This window comes from Danio aesculapii, chromosome 3 (genome assembly GCF_903798145.1).
Source record: "Danio aesculapii chromosome 3, fDanAes4.1, whole genome shotgun sequence".
Lineage (NCBI taxonomy): Eukaryota > Metazoa > Chordata > Actinopteri > Cypriniformes > Danionidae > Danio > Danio aesculapii.
Genome location: NC_079437.1, coordinates 29,699,635 through 29,717,490, shown reverse-complemented (window position 1 = coordinate 29,717,490; position 17,856 = coordinate 29,699,635). Strand labels below are relative to the sequence as shown.

The 17,856-nt window shown below is 37.2% G+C and overlaps 1 protein-coding gene across 1 annotated transcript in view; it reads left to right on the top strand.

Annotated features, from left to right (window-relative positions):
- syt3 (synaptotagmin III) overlaps nt 1–17,043 on the top strand; it is a 95,231-nt gene extending 78,188 nt beyond the window's left edge. Inside the window, exons 10-13 of the mRNA XM_056453600.1 lie at nt 1,147–1,318; nt 7,082–7,211; nt 12,273–12,363; nt 14,977–17,043. Of these exons, the coding sequence (XP_056309575.1) occupies nt 1,147–1,318; nt 7,082–7,211; nt 12,273–12,359 (389 nt within the window). The 3' untranslated portion in view covers nt 12,360–12,363; nt 14,977–17,043. The remainder of the gene's footprint in view (nt 1–1,146; nt 1,319–7,081; nt 7,212–12,272; nt 12,364–14,976) is intronic.
- The last annotated feature ends 813 nt before the right edge of the window (nt 17,044–17,856 follow it).

The following is a 17,856-nucleotide window of genomic DNA, read 5'->3' as shown; positions in this document are numbered from 1 at the left end:
ATCCGAAGGGGAACTATATTTATGATTTCACATAAATCTGCATGCCAAAAATAAATTATTTCCGTCTCTTCACATAAATTAACATGTAACTTGACTGTTGCATAAAAATGTTAAATAATAAGATGGGACTTAACAAACAAGTTAAGTAAATGTACTTTAAGTAACGTTAAAATAAAAGAACTAAGAACTGAACCCAGCTCAAATGTTCCTGAATGAAATGTGTTACAATATATGCACAAGTATATAATGTCCGAAACAGTGTTTTGAGAGGTGTTTTGACCGTTCAGAGCCACCCTACAAGCAAAAAGCTAAATACAGAGTGTATGATTTACTTTAGAAAATGCAGCATAAATTTCCACCTATTTGGCATTTTAGATTCTTTTGAACACATGTAGGTGTTGCTTGTCAATCAGACAACGCTTCTATGTTCATGCTTGCTGTCAATTGTGGGAAAAATGATCAATGAAAGGTTTATGCGGTGTGACGCGTCACACACGTGCATGCGAAGCGGAGTCAGATTTGTCCTCGAATGTCAGATGTTGGTACAACACCTGAGCATTGAGCACAGATGACTGTATGACAACCACATAATAAGTGCATAATATAAAGACAGAATGTGGCGGAGGCTTGTGAACCCCTATGCTGGATTCAGTGACTGGCACACCTCTCCCCCCATGCTGCTGTGAAGACTCTGATGGCTGCGTGATAATAGCCATCACGTGTGCTCGTTATAACCATTTTAAATATGCAGATCAAATTGAAAACAATCTTACATCAACAACAAGTGGCAATCAACGTGTTGATGATAACAAATAATCATCTTATTTATAGGACTTTGAAGGAATAAACAATGTGAGGAAAGCTCCATTATAGGGCACTGGACAAGTCTGAACAAGTTCGACTGAGGCAGGCAGTTTTTTTTGTACAATTACGTAACCTACAATTACGTACCTAAATATATCGATAGCATTAAAAATAGCATTTATCGGCCGATAACGACATGGCCACCAATTTATCATGCATCCCTATTGTAAGATTGTATTTTTAAAATGTATTTTTTGGGAGGTGAACTATCCATTTAGTTTCTGTTGCCAAAACTCTACCGCTGTTCAAGTTTGACTGACAAATTGTCATTTTCTCCTCCAGATCCATACGTAAAGGCATCTTTGGTTTGTGAAGGTCGAAGGCTGAAAAAGAGAAAGACATCCATAAAGAAGAACACCCTCAATCCCACGTATAACGAGGCTCTGGTCTTTGATATTCCCAACGAGAACATTGAGAGTGTGTCGCTCATCATAGCCGTCATGGACTACGACTGGTAAGATCATGACTGCCTTTTTCATGCTGTGATGGGCTTTGAGACATATACTGTACTGCAGCACATCAAGCCCCATGCTGAGATATGAGGCCTGACAGGAAGTGCCTACTTGCAACTTTAGGCAAGATTGCAAGATGCGTTTCGCAGAGTTATTGTAGGAGCACATGGACTTCATATTCATTTGAAGAAAGAAGCTTTTATTGGAGGACTGAGCTGTGGTGAAAATTAGCAAATTCCTTATTTTATTTATTTATATATTTATTTATTATTTAGAAAAACACATTAAAACTCCATTAAAAACACATTATACAGCATTTGTTATTTAGTAATATTATAGTAGTGCATGATTTGTGGATTATATTAAATAGATACCACTTTGTATATGCATTTGAAATTCCTTTTAAATGTTTTAAATTGTATCTAAATTAGGTGGCATGGTGGCTCAGTGGTTAACACTGTCGCCTTACAGCAAGAAGGTCACTGATTCGAGTCCTGGCTTGGCCAGTTGGCATTTCTGTGTGGAGTTTGCATGTTCTCCCCATGCTTGCGTGGGTTTCCTCCGGGTGCTCCAGTTTCACTCACAGTCCAAACATGTGTGCTATAGTTGAATTGGATGAACTAAATTGGCTGTTGTGTATGAGTGCGTGTGTGAATGTGAGAGTGTATGGGTGTTTCTCAGTACAAAGTTGCGGCTGGAAGGGCATTTGATGCTTAAAACATATGCTGGAATAGTTGGCGGTTCATTCCGCTGTAGTGACCCCTGATAAATAAGGGACTAAGCAGAAGGTAAATGAATGCATGGGCATTTGTGTCTTATGTTGGGTGAGTTTTGTGGTTTGTTGTGCATTTTTCTGGATCTGCTGCGTGTTTGTGTAAGTGTGGTAGGTTATGATACTGTTTTTTTTTTTTACTTTTTTAGTTTGTATCTTATTAAAGGAAACTTAAAGAAGTTGTCTGTTCTGTAAGCATTAGGACATGCACCACAGACAGGATAGCACTTCCATTGGCTGTTTTGGTATTATGGCCAGTCATGAAAGTCAAGGCAGGTAACCATAAAACACAGAATATCTTTTTTAGTATTATGTTTGCTATATTTACATGCAGAGCTTGCAATAATTTGCCTAACTGAATTATTGAGTGGATAAAATAAAGAAGCCTAATTATGTAAATACTTGTATTTCTGTACTATAATCAAGCGGCAACCTCCCGCTCTCCCAAGCAAATATGGAAGTAACTGAAACTGCAATTCATCGAAATTCCGCTAGTCCTGGCTCCATAATTTACTCTCAAGCCCACTGTTAAAATGGCCAACTTTACAGCAGAAAAAAAGATGTTTACTTACTTAGTTAGCCTTGGGTTTACTAACACAGACTATATTTGCAGTATTTGGATATAATTCGCATTATCATCCTGTAGAAAATTTCATAAAAATAATTCTCAGTGGCTTTTAAAAGTCTAAACACTTTATTGATATTGTGTACAACCAAGCATATGTGGTAAGAACACAAACGAGTCACAGGTAATGAATTATTAAGCCTTTCTCCCAAAGAAAAGCCTGTGTATGCAAAATGTTAGCAGGCGTCTGTAGCTCCGCCTCTTTGCCCTTGTTTGGTATTCACTGATCGGTGCTATGATGCATGAACAAAATGGCGATGGTTGGTAACGCCTACTTGTAACTTCTTTTGCGTTCTTCAGAAACCTATATGGGTGACGCCACGGATACTACGTCCATATCTTTTACAGTCTATGACTATAATGAACAATGTGGGGTCTGCTAGTAAGATTTTTATAAAACAAAGTAATGCTCGATTAAAAACTGTGAAGCCATTTATAATGTTACATAAGTTATCAATTTCAAGTAATAACATAGTTTCAACTTAATATGTAACATTCTTTTTTATTTTCCGTTCATTGTCTCTGTTGAGCAGCAAATCAGCATATTAAAGTGACTTCTGAAGGACTGTGTAATACTATGCCTTGAGTAATAATAATGCTTAAAATGTGTTAGAGAAAAAAATTACATTTAAAATGTTATTAAAATCAGAGTAAAACAATATTAACGATTATAATTGTGTATATTAGTGTTTCTAATGTATTATAATGAAATACATGCAGCCTTGTCAAACATAAAAAATGCTTTTAATCCAAGTACAGACACACTAACTCCACAAATACTACTCAAACTATATTATTACACAAGTTTAATGAATCCCACTTTTAAATTATCACAAAAAAACAAATAAAGAGCATACACACATTTTTATGCATTGTCAAATCTCCATGACTGGTACTGATAAGATAGTTTGTTGTTTTAATTGGTGAATTAGCATTCCTGTGGCACATATTTGTATGTGTATGCGCTTCACTGAACATAGACCCTTATGCCCCTGTGTGTCGGACTATTCCTGGTGGACGTCTGCACTGCTTTGCATAAAGACAGACACCTCATGAATATACATGACGGCCTAATACTAATGGAAGTAATGTCTGGTGGTGAGACACTCTGTAACACAGCCAATATTTCTTGTCTGGTGGGCACAGCTCAAGTCACCTCTTCTGTTTGTTTGTGTGCGAGTGTGTATGTGTGTGGTAGGCCTTAAAAGAGCCATTTATGTCTAGATTTTATATTGTTTTACATGTTTCTCCTTTACTTTTTGAAAAAGTATACCTACTGCTTGGTGCGTAGTGCCATCTAATCCCACTTTTATGGCCGTATTTTGTGTGCTTTTGTGGAACAGAATATGCCTTGCGGATATCAGGTGCATACAAATCACGTTTCTATTTTAAGAATGGCTTTCAGTGCTGAGGAAATCCACATCCGACTTTCCCCAAATGCGTGTTTGTCGCTGCTCTCTGTGATTCCATCTCTCCCCAATGGCACGCGGCACACCACCGGCCCCTCCTAATGAAGCTGCTCGTCTGTGAGCCACAGATAACGGCTGATGAATTGCTCTTAGCATTGCTGCATGCCATCTGTGCTAAACGCTCCATTCAGAAGCGCTATCTGTTGGATAATAGTCATTTTGTACATATATCTGACATGCCGTTTTACTGTTTCTGTATTTAAACCAGCGCTACTGCGGAAGTCGTTGCGCAGGTGCAAGTTATTTTTGTTGGAGATGAAGAAGTGTTGTTCATGGCGTGCTGACTGCTTGGTAAAGCCGATGTTATTTGTTTGATTTCAGGCTTTTTCGCAGCACACATATTTCGTTTTAAATCCTCTTGACTGAGTTTATTTTGGCATTACTGAAAATGCTGGAGATACATCTGCTGGCACCTGTTTCTTTCTTGATTTAATGACATTGTTAGTGGAGCAACTATACAAATGCAGCTTCCTTAGATAAAAACTACTCATAATTTAAAGTATACAGTAGAATTAGAGAAAAGTGACACTTTTATAATATAGTTAGCTATAAATGAATAGAATGCTGTATCGGCTCTATTTATACAATTTTTGTTCACCCAAAAATGAACATTTGCTGTTAATTCATTTAAATTGTTGTCTTTAGTGATTTATAACACAGCATTCACAACATGTATTCATTTTGTTTTGTCTTATCTACATCTTTAATTCTTCATGGCATAATTCAACAAGGTACTGGAAATATTCCTCAGAGATTTTGGTCTATATTGACATGATAGCATCACGCAGTTGCTGCAGATTTGTCGGCTGCACATCCATTTAGTACCTCGTTCCACCACATCTCAAAGGTGCTCTATTGGATTGACATCTGGTGACTGTGGAGGCCATTTGAGTACAGTGAACCCATTGTCATGTTCAAGAAACCAGTCTGAGATGATTCACGCTTTATGACATGGTGTGTTAACCTGCTGGAAGTAGCTATCAGAAGATGGGTACACTGTGGTCATAAAGGGATGGACATGGTCAGCAACAATACTCATGTAGGCTGTGGTGTTGACACGATGCTCAATTGGTACTAATGGTCTCAATGGGTGCCAAGAAAATATCTCCCACACCATTACACCACCACCACAAGCCTGAACCATTGATACAAGGCTGGATGGATCCATGTTTTCATGTTGTAGATATCAAATTCTGACCCCACCATCCGAATGTCGCAGTAGAAATCGAGACTCATCAGACCAGGCAATGTTTTTCCAATCTGGTGAGCCTGTGTGAATTGTAGCCTCAGTTTCCTGTTCTTAGCTGACAGGAGTGACAGAGTGTGGTCTTCTGCTGCTGTAGCCCATCCACCTCAAGGTTGGATGTGTTGTGCGTTCAGAGATGCTCTTCTGCATACCTCTGTTTGTAACGAGTGGTTATTTGAGTTACTGTTGCCTTTCTGTCAGCTCGAACCAGTCTGGCCATTCTCCTCTGACCTCTGGCATCAACAAGGCATTTTTTGCGTGAAAATCCCAGTAGATCAGCAGTTTCTGAAATACTCAGACCAGCCCGTCTGGCACCATCAACGATACCATGTTCAAAGTCACCTAAATCACCTTTCTTCCCCATTCTGACGCTCGTTTTGAACCGCAGCAGATCGTTTTGACCATGTCTACATGCCTAAATGTATTGAGTTGCTGCCATGTGATTGGCTGATTAGAAATTTGTAAGAATAATCAAATAGTCTTACTGTTTTTACTGTATTTTTGATCCATTGAATGCAGCCTTGGTCAACATAAGAAATCCCATAAACAAAAAAATCTGCAGAATGTACTGTAATCATTACAATATGTTAGTTACGTTGATTAGCATAAATTTGTCACTAAACGCACAGGCCTAGTATATGACACACATACTGTAAATCGCTATATTTCATTATTTATCATTTCATTAGCCTTTCTAGAAACTTGAAAATGTATGACAATAGAACAGCATGAAAATTGTATCATTTACTCACCCTTGTTCAAAACTCTTTGGTTTTTTTTATCTGTTGAACACAAAATAAGATATTTTGAAGAATGCTGGTTACTTTGTAAGTCACTAGGTGCCAGCAACTTAGCATTGTTTAAAATATCTTCCTTAGTTTTCAACAGAAGCAGCTCATAAAAGTTTAAAACCACATGAGGCTCAATAAATGATTTGGTACAGTAATTATCATTTTTGGGTGAACTAACCTTTTAATAGTTTGAATATACAGGAAAGATTTACTCTGCTTATTGTATGCGCTTGTTATTCCACTTTCACTCGAGCAGCTTTTCCTACTAATTTTTCAAGTAATTAAGTGATTATAACACCTTTTTCTCTCATCTCATCTCCTCTCCTCATTTCTTTTATCTCGGTAATCAGTAGACCTATCATAAACAACTACCCATCTGTCCTCGGTGACGAATTTTCGCTCAAATCATTGAGTCCTTTCCCTGTGCACCCGCCTCATTTTGTTTATCTCTGTAATTCAATAATTGGAATGTACCTCTGTCTCTCTCTCTCCTTCTGTTCTCTGTTTGTCTGTGTAATTATGTGATCTCTCAGTCTGTGTCTGCGTAATTAAAGGACTGCATGTGGAACCTCTCAGTGTGTGTGTGTGAGAGAGAGTGTGTTAATAGGCAGGTTGCTATATAACACTAAAGTCCTGTCTGTATCTTTCTAATTACATGATGCAGATTAGGCTTAATTTTATATCTTGTTACTTTGTGCCTTCTTGCTCCTTGTGTTCTTTTGTGGCTTTCTCTCTCTCTTGCTCTCTTGCCTATTTGTTGTAATGGATGCACTGTGCTGTGGTTCTCCTTCATTTCTTAGCCTAACTGCATTAATTCACTCTCTTCCCTCCCACTCTCTCTCTCTTTCTCTCCATCTCTCAGTATCGGTCATAATGAGGTGATCGGGATGTGCCGTATGGGCAGTGATGCTGATGGGCCGGGAAGAGAGCACTGGACAGCCATGCTGGCGAATCCCCGCAAGCCTATTGAACACTGGCACCAGCTGGTGGAGGTATACAGCCTGACCGCATGGATTATGTGTGTGTGTTTGAGAGCATGAAAATCAATCAATGTGCACTGTGTGTTATTTTATACAGGCGGTGCCCTCTATGCAATCCAAGACCCTAGTAAAATGGCTTTACCCTCAGTTTTCGCACCTGATACCTAGTTCTTTTGACACCAGTGACCCCTATCATCCACAATGATATTTTATGTTCATAAAAATTAGACTAGTTTCAGCCGATTCGAATGTTATCACTGGATTGAATGGGGGTTATCAGTGATTATCAGCTACCGGTAGGCTCAGAAGGCTGTTATCATCCATCCACATGGTTAATCACCTATAGATCACATGCGGCTGTGACTAGAAGTTAAAAATAATTTTTTATATTAGTTATTCAATTTCCTATTAATTGTATTTTATTAACGTCTACCTCCACCCCAACCCTAAACCCAATCATCAACCGATATACCTCATTAATCATATGAATGGATGATAACAGCCTTCTGAGCCTACTAGTAGGCGCAGAAGGCCCCTACTGGCCCATATTTATCAGCTGATAACCACTGATAATGACCATTAAATCAAGTGATACTGAAACATTCCAAGTGGGTGCTAGTTTTCCATGTCAAGAAATTGTACTTTTAATAAAGACTGTTTTGAAGACTGGAAATCATGGAAATCTAATTTACTGATACAGATGAAGATCCTTTCAAAACTGTCTGCATTCACAGACATAACCAACATTATGTAAATTTATATATTTGTGTGTGCTTTTATTGTTGTGTCTTTATGCCTTTTTAGTTAATTAATCACACAACAAGTCAAATGACACTTTCCTGCGCAAGGGCTTGTGTTTGTGGTCTCAGAAAAACTGGCTGCGTCCGAAATCGCATACTTCCATAGTATATAGTAAGCTGAAAACACTATGTGAGCCGAGGAGTGTCCGAATTAATAGAATTTGAAAATCAGTTTGCGAGAAGTTATCTGGATGACCTACTTGTTTCGGCCAGATTCTGTAATGCGCATCCAATGGACACTACGCTATCCCGTAATGCACTGCGAGAGAATTCATGAATGGGAGCGAAGTGCCACAACGACGTAAGTCACGTGATAATGACAAAAATAATGTAGTATGTCTGAGTTTCATTCATCCCGGCAGGCACAGGACGTCAACATGACATCAGATTGATGTTGTACAACAACGTCGTGGGATGTTGCATTTTGTGTGTAAATGAAAATTGTGCAGAACACAGCATCAGGTCAACGTCAGTGTCCAACGTCAGACAGACGTTGCATTTTGGTTACTTTCCAACGCAACCTAATATCAACAAGATATTAACCTCAAATGATGTTACAGCTTGATGTTGTGTGGACGTTACCACTATGACGTCTATCAGACGTTGGATTTTGGTTGCTATACCTGAGAAAAAAAGTCAGTATTTGACGTCAATATGACTTTGGTTTAAGATGTTGGCTCGATGTTGGATTTTGGTCATTTTCCATTGCAACCTAAAATCATCCAAATATCAACGTCATTTCACGTTGTTATTGGACGTCAGAATAACATTGTACTTAGGTGCTGGCAACCTAAATCTAACCTAATATTAGTGTCTATTACATTGTGTGTCTGCTGGGATACTACTCGCATTCATACTGTATAAAACATACTTTTCTGCGTAGTAAATTCGCATTCAAATGCAGTGCCTACTGAGTACTAGGCATTTTCGGACATAGCCTGTATGTTGGGACTTAAAACTGACAAGACTTCAAAAAGCATGCAGTTGTTTTGTCATTTCCGGAGTAGCCGAGTTTCAAGCTGTAAAGGCACCGTCCTCTTCTGGAAAGGGGGCGGGGAGCAGCAGCTCATTTGCATTTAAAGAGACATTGCTATGGTAATAATAAAGGATGTGAGCTATTAAATGCTTATGTTGTATCCTAATAAAATATAAAAGTACTGCTTGAAATTATTTCATGTCATATCGAGGCTCTTTTTCCTGAGTCCACATAGTGGTTGAGAACTACTGGTGTGCACCATTCAAGCAGGTTGTGGAGTTGATAAAAATAGCTTTCGTTTTTATTTGCACACTCAGCCTGCAAAGAGTAATTGTACCTTGCATTCAAACGCACTTTTTTTTTTTTTTTTTGCTAAAAAGGCAGTCTGGGGGAGATGTTAATGTAAACACAGTCAGATATGTTTTAAGTAAATGCACGCAGTCAGTACAAAAGCAATGGATGTGTGCATTAGAGCTCGCACTGTAAATAACGTCTAATAGAGCTGCTGCTGTCTATAATGCTGACAGCATTAATCAGAAAACATTGGCACGATAAAGAGCAGACCACTCACTCACTGACTGTTTATGTGAATGATCACTTGAAGTTGTGCTTACTTACTTAATTGGAAAATACTTAAAAGCTACATTCTTTTAATTAAGAAATACAGCATTTCTATTTGTTGGACAACAATTTACTTAAATAAAAGTTTGCTGTGGTATTTAAATTGTAATATATTATGGTATTGTTATCAACTGCAAAAAACTGCTAAATAAGACTAGAAAGAAAGAACTTTTTGGTTCAGTAACTCTGGCCTTCAAACTTGTATACGGTGCTAAACATATAGGAGTATATGCCTAATACATCTCTCATTTAAATTCATATTTTCTATAGGAAGCTTTACAATATTATGTTTGTGCACATACATTAGATTAGTCAGTACTGGAGCCAAATCTAATCTAACAAAATAGCTTATACATTCAGGCATACTAATTTTAGACTGATATCATATGTTATGGAAAAATCTGAAATAAAAAAAGAGCAAAATTCTAAAGAAATAAAAAATTTATAACATTTTGTAGTTTGTACTTTTTTTCTCAATTGTAACTAAAGGATGCTGACAATGAAGTTGAGGATCCACATGAAGTACTTTATTACATAGAGAATGGTCAGGCAGGCAATGGTCACAATCAGGAGCAAACTGTTACAAACAGGGATATCCAGAAGCGTGGTCAGATAACAAACAAATAGTCGATACAGGAGGCAGGCAGGATAAACAATAAAACAAGGCGAGGGTTAAAACACGGAGAGACTATGTGTGTGTGTTTAATCAATGGAGAACCGGGACTGGTGTGTGTGTGTGTGTGTGTGTGTGTGTGTGTGTGTGTGCATGTGTGCGTGTGCATGTGGTGCCTAAAGGGAGTTATAGTTCATGTGTGGTGCCTAAAAGGAGTTATAGTTCATTTGTGACACCAATATTTTGCATGAATTTAAATGTATTATCTTACTATTTCTAAAGATGTTCGGTGAATAAAAAATAATTTTAATAATTATATCCATTTAATAAATCTGTTTTGTTCAAACGCACCACATTATATTATATATATTTACTGAGAAATGGATAAAAATATTCATTTTCAGAATGCGGTGTACTACATTTTGTTGAGCACTGTATATAATGCATTATACTAAAAGCATTAATAATGCATGACTATCCATTCATAATGTCCTGTAAGAGACCTTATTATACTAATCATTATACTGTATTACTTACCTTTCTCATGGCTATAAAAATAAGAGTTACATGTAAAAGTAATGCTGTATAGCATATTTAGGATCAGCACCACTGAGGTGGTTTATTTTTTGACTGCTTGCACATGTTTTTTTCTATTACATTTCTACTTAAGAAATAAATGGACGTGAATGACTGATTTAAGTTGAAATATCCTGCTTTTAAAAATAAAGACATTAAAATATGGTTGCCTAGGAAAATGGTTAGTACAGCTCAGTGCATAATGCTTAATACATTATGGCACATTATCAACATTTCATTGCATTTGTTATTGTGTGCTAGCACATTAAGTAATAAGTGCATATACAATAGAATATTTTTTACCAGATTTGATAAACGGGCAAATTACCATAAAATCACAGTCTCATAAAAGCACTGATAAGAGAGGATATTTCTGCAAGTTATTTAAGGACACAGAAGCAGCAGCTCATTTCCGGACTGACCAATGTAATATTGCAAGAACAGATTAAATTGGTGTACGGTTGCAAACAAGCCAATAATAATACTCAATTTGATTGTTGGTGATCATTTATATGAATACCATTTACATTTTACAGCATTTCTGTGGTTAAAAAGAATTCAAATAGTTCCTGGTTTGGTGCAGGCAAAGCTGTCAATGATTAGTATGATGGGTTTTAACATCATTTTGCCTTTACAAGTAAATCATCACCAGTGTGCAGTGGTGGAAAGAGTACTGAAAAATCATACTTAAGTAAAAGTACTATTACTTGCCTGAAAATGTAGTGTGAGTAAAATTATCTGTGGCAAATATTACTCAAAGTATAAGTAAAAAGTAGACCTTTTAAAAGTACTCAAGAGTAGTGAGTATTACGCTGTAAAAAGCTGATGTGTTTACATGCAGTTTGTGTGAAAACGTAACATTCTGTAGTGCATTTAGTTATTGCTCAGCAGGCACACAACGTCATAAGACGCTAATTTTAGGTTAGATTTAGGTTGTGACATCAGGTGACCAAAATTTCATGTCTAACTACTTAGTAAATTACAATTCCTGAGAAAAACTGCTCAATTACAGTAATTTGAGTATTTGTAATTTGTTATTTTACACCCCTGCAATTGTGTAATATGCTCTCCTTTTACCGTGTGCTCTTTTTTATTCCAGCAGCAATGTTAGATGCAGCTTTTTTATCATTTTTATTTTTGGCATTGAATGGTGGAGCAAATTCCAGTAAATAAAGTTTTGCAAACCTTAATGATTCATGCTACACAATTCATTTAAATACTGTCCGCTCATACATTTATCACATGCATATGCAATAAGTTCAGCTCCAAAGATAACTAATGGTAAACAATCACAAATTTTTCACTGGACATTTTTTATACATTCATACAGGGATTTTTTTATTATTATTGGTAAAAGAGGATTTGCAGCGAAGCTCATTTCATCACTGTAAAATACTTGTGTGATCAAAAATTATCTGTATAATGCATTATATGGACCAAATATTCCTTCTGAATTAACATGTTTATTGGTGTTTACTTCTCCTTAGGAAAAATCCATAAACACGTATGTGTCAAAGAGTGCCGCACCCTCCCCCAAGCCACACATAGTGGTGGACAGCCCTCACTCTGAGTAGAGATGTGAGTACACACACACATGGACACACACTGTAAATAGATGGGGTGCTTCCACACGTATGGGACCTGTGCGGGTAAATGAATCGAAGTGATACACAGCAGTGCTTCAGGTTTCAGTCATGAACACAAGCAGAATACAATTGTCAGACAATTGGTTACATTCACACAGTTTTGTGATAAAAAACCACATTGGGTAACCATACTGGCGGCTTCAATATTTGAGAGCATGTGTTGCTAATCTGTGCAATGTAAATAGAACCAAACTGAACTAGTGGTAGTATGTTGGATTCTAGTTACTCATACTGTATAAAGGTTGGTCTTAAAGGAACACTCCACTTTGTTTTGAAAATAGGCTCATTTTACAACTTGAATTAAACAGTTGAGTTTTACCATGCTTGAATCCATTCAGCTAATATCCAGATTCTGGAGTCAACACTTTTAGCTTAGCTTAGCTTAGCATAAATCATTGAATCGGATTAGACCCTTAGCATCTCACTCAAAAAAAATCAAGACTTTGCTGCCGTGCCATGGCTGCGGCAGGCACAGTGATATTATTCAGTACTGTTACCTAGATAAGGAAACATTTCAGATGCTGTGTTTTGCTGTTGTGCCTGTTGCAGCCTTGGAACTGGAGTAAAGTTCCTTAATTATTTTGTCGGAGAATATAGCTTCTAGACATATTGACGTAGAAAATAACAACTTTTCATTTTCTGTCTTAATACACCCTATAACCAGGGCTTGACATTCACTTTTTTGATCACCAGCCACTGTTTTCTAACGTTACTAGCATTTTCACTAGCCACAATTTTGTTGTTGGGAAAATATATTTTATATGCATAAATTTGACTTTGGCATGCAAAATATTACTAATTTTTACAATTTGTGTTATGCCCACATGGCTCCTCATTAATTTAACTTTTTTTAAATTTCACATGACTTTTTAGGGCTCAACACTAAGGATTTTTTTTATCTCTGGCCACACCAAACTAATTATTTCATTGCCACAAATTTTAAACAAACAAGCTAAATATCTGTATACAAACTCTTTTATTCAACAAAAATGTTCTTAAAAAAACAATTGACATTTTTTTAAATTATTCTCATTTATCTAAAACTGTACACAGTAGTTTGTCCAGGATAAAAGTCCCAGATCATCAGATAACTATAGATAAATGAAGCGTTATCTCCTATTAAATCAATATTATTGTTTTTCAAAACCATATTCTTTTCGAGGAGAAACGATTGCACCAGTTGCGTTTCCAGGCATGGTTCTTTTGCGCAAGGAAACAGGAGCTTTTAAGCACTCGCGTGGATCACATCGGATATGCCTTGCTCACAGCATCAGTAAGTGAGGATTGCCTGTATCTCAGCGTGCGCCCGATCATACTGAATACTAATTCAGTATTCACCAGCTTTCATTTGCTTGCGCAAGAGTTATCAATAGTACTGCTTCTTGATTCTAAGCTTTCTGAGCACATTTGGAAGCATATTGACAAACGGTCTTAAACTAAAATTGCAATCTTTAGGGACGAGGCAGCTCTGGCAATTTAAAAAAAATTTCAACCAGCCAAAGTGGCTAATGGGGATGTCTGACCCACCACAGCTCAAATCTATCCACATTTGGCGAGTTGGCTGGTGTTAATGTCAAGCCCTGCACGTAACTACAGAAAAGTCAAGTTTCAAATCTGAAAATTATCAAAAATTTTTGTGTGAGATGCTAATGGTCTAATCCAATTCAATGATTTATTTAAGCTATAAGTGCTCCCACCAGACCCGTACATCAACTGAATAGATTCAACATTGGTAAAACGCAACTATTAAGGCAACTTGAGCCTATTTCCAAAAAAGTGGAAGTGTTTCTTTTAAGATAACACACATTTGTCTCGACTCAAATTCTGCAGTTATATTAAAAACATGTTAAAAAAGCATTTGAAAATGCTATTGGTTAATTAAGGTTTAGTAGGTTAACTTCACTGTAAAACCCAACAGTCAACTTTATCAAATGAAATGAGTGTAGTTAACTCAAGATTTGCTGAAAGTTAATTCTACTCATTAGAAAAGAGTTTTGAACTCAGTGTTGAAGGTAATGAGTTCATTAAATCCCTCATTACTTCAACTTTAATGGTGTAAGTTCACAGTACTCATATAGATTAGTTTTTTACTCAAATGGTTTGTAGCAATCGGTTCCCTCAAACAGTTTGAGTTGCCTTAACTTATTGAGTTTTACAGTACTCAGTTGGTTTGTTGAGTTTTACTGTGCTCAAATTGCTTCGTTTACTCAAATAGATTAAGTACACAGTTCTCAGTACAGTTAGATTTTGAACTTAAATGGGTTGTTGCTGTCAGTTTCCTCAAATGGTTTGAGTTACCTTAACTTTTGGGGTTTTACAGTGTTGTCCTCAAATGGGCTTATATCCAATATATTTTATGATTGAATTTTATGATAATTTTTTTATAATCTCTAGATTCAAAACTATTTGAGAGTAAATACAGCTGTCAACAACACAAACACTGTATGGATGTTGCCATCTGTTCCCTTAAGCTGTTTGTAACTTTTTGTTCTTCATATGATTAACCATGTTTTTTTTCTGTCTTCTGTTTCTTTCTCATCCTCAGGTCAGCATTATCTTTTTAGCGACGGGAAAACATTCTTTCTTTTCACCTGTGAATAATTATTCATCAAGAAAGAAGCAGAGAAGAGAGGCTGTACTTGTGTTAGTGCTATTCCTCTAAATCAACCCTGCAGACCCAACACAATATATAGAAAAAAAACAACAACAACAACAACAACACCTAGACTAGACCGGACACAAAGCACACACAGATACACACTCAAACAAACAAAGAACACACACCAGACTCATAACAAAACAACTGGCATGGATGGTTTTGCTTCAGGAATGATGTTAAAGTCAAAATATGTCATGATTTATTCAGGGGAAATATGACAAACATTCCCACTTTAAATAGATAATCTTTATTTAGTTATTTGAAACTGAGCCTACAAAAAAAGAGATTTTAATTACTTAAAAAAGAACAAAAAAATAAATATATATATATATAATCAGGAGAGAGACCTGATAGATTATGGACCACGAATGTTTCTGTGTATGTGTGAGCGCATGTGCGTACGTGAGTTTGTACGGGTGTCTGTGTGTAGTTATAGAAAATCTTTACAAAGTGATTTCAGTCGGACAAGTAGCTGCAAGTTCTGGGAGTGCTGTATCTTTGTTTCCTGTTTCTCTGGAGAGGAGGACTACTTTATGACCGTTCCCATCTGGAGGAGGAGAAATAAGGACGGATACGTTGGCCAAATCATGTCACGCAGCATTGAAATGTGTCCCTCTGCCTTCTACATTTTTATCACCTTCTGCTCGGAGCTCTTCGAGATCGGCAGCGTTTTCTTTTATTTGCGTTTGTTAACTAGAGTCCAGTCATTCTTCTTGTTCTACCAGATACTGAACGAAAGAGTATGTTTCATTGACCTGGACACACTGGCAGACTGAATCCCCTTGAGAACTCTTCCAATGGGAGCTTTCATTGATTTCAAACATTGCCAGCGGACCCTAACTGGGACTGAGCTTGGATTTGTGTGCACTTCCTGGAAACACATCCAAAGGGGGGAGAGAAAAAAAAAAGATCTGGCCATAGTATTTTATTTTTATACCACGCCAAGATTTTTTTTCTCTCAGACATTTTTAATTTCAAAAGAGGAAGAGTGTGCTCTCCGTCATCCTTCTGCCAAGAGGACCACTTCAGAAACACACACACACATTCGTTCTCTTTTTCTTTCTAATTTTTCCTCCCGTGTATCTGATGTGTTTGTGGGAGTGCTCTTTTTGTGTCGATATGCGTTTGCTCGTTGGTTTGTATGTGTGCGCGTGTATGCCTGTATGTTGGTATATGTCACCGTGACTCCGTGTACGTCTCCACTTCCCTCGCCTTTGTCCTGCACAGAGAAAATCTCATTTTTTTGAACAATCAAGTGTCTCCTGTCCTGTGTCTTAGAGGAACTATTTCTTGTGTAGGACCTGTTGCACTTGGTAGGGACAGGGTCTATTTCTCAGATGCGCGTTTCGGTCGTTCTCTGTAGAATGTGGTCGTGACCTGTCTCCGTTGTGTCCCTAACCAGCTCGTCCCTAGCCTGATCTGTGTTCTCGTGTTGGGTGTGCTTTTCTCTCTCACTCTTTCCCTTTTTTTTTGTTTCGTAAATGTGCTCTGTGTACGAGGGGACAGAGCTGATGGCCACAGCTAAAATGTTGGAAGTTTTTTCATTGTCTTTAAAAGAAAAAGTGGAGAAAAAAAAGACAAACTGGTTCTCTTCATCTCTTTTTGGCTAATGTGACTATCTTTTATGTCTGAGCATTCCTTGCGAACAGAGACAAAGAGGGGGACATTTGTTTTACCTTTCCACAAGATTACTTTTAAAGCTTTGACATTACAAACTGACTTCAGATGCATTTTCTTTCCTTGTAAACGTTCAGGTTGCTGCTTCTCTAGTCAGAGCATTATCAAAACCTTCACGTACCCTTGATATCCAGGGTCACTGCCGCTATTAAAAGGATCATTTGCCCAAAAATTTCAATTCTGTCATCGCTTAAGGCTTAGAAACTTTACAACTTTACAGTTTGCTTTGCCTGGTGAGCATCTATAAAATACTATTGATCTGTTTTGATGATGTAATAAGTAGGTGTGGCTACTCTTTAATTTTCTTAGTTTCATTCTATTTCAGGGCGTCACGGTGGCGCAGTGGGTAACACGATCGCATCACAGTAAGAAGGTCACTGCTTCAAGCCCCAGCTGGGTCAGTTGAATCAGAATTGTATGAGCTAAATTGGCTGTAGTGTATGTGTGTAAATGCAAGAGTGTATGGGTGTTTCCCAGTGTTGGGTTGTGGCTGGAAGGGCATCCGCTGCATAAAACATATGCTGAATAAGTTGGCGGTTCATTCCGCTGTGGCGACCCTTGATTATTAAAGGTACTAAGCCGAAATGAAAATGAATGAATTTCATTTTAAGCTTGTCATGGTCAAGTGTTTGTAAGTAAAAATATAAACACTGAAAAGATAATAGACACTATAGTTTAATTGGAATGGAAGCCACAGTGATGCTTTTTTCCCCCATGTATAATACTAATAAGCTTTTTGCTTTAAAGCTGTCATAGATATTTACACGAGATATCGCATACCACATTTGTACAGTGCTCCCAGGACAAATGTCATTCAACCGCACTAGTCAAGACTAAAGCTAGTCTGAAGATGCTGCACTTTTGTGCGCTGTATGGGTGTAGTAACGAGCAAACAAAGAAAACAAAGCACAAAGACAAAACATTTCATAGATAAATTAGTTTTTTACGTTTTTGTTTGGTATGAAATTTTGTGCTCAACAAGTATGATAATACAGTCTCTTACTGCACTGACCATAAGGCAAAGTAGCACCAACTCGCACTAAATACCAGACTTAAGCTAGTTTTGTTGAATAAAATCAGTAAACAATG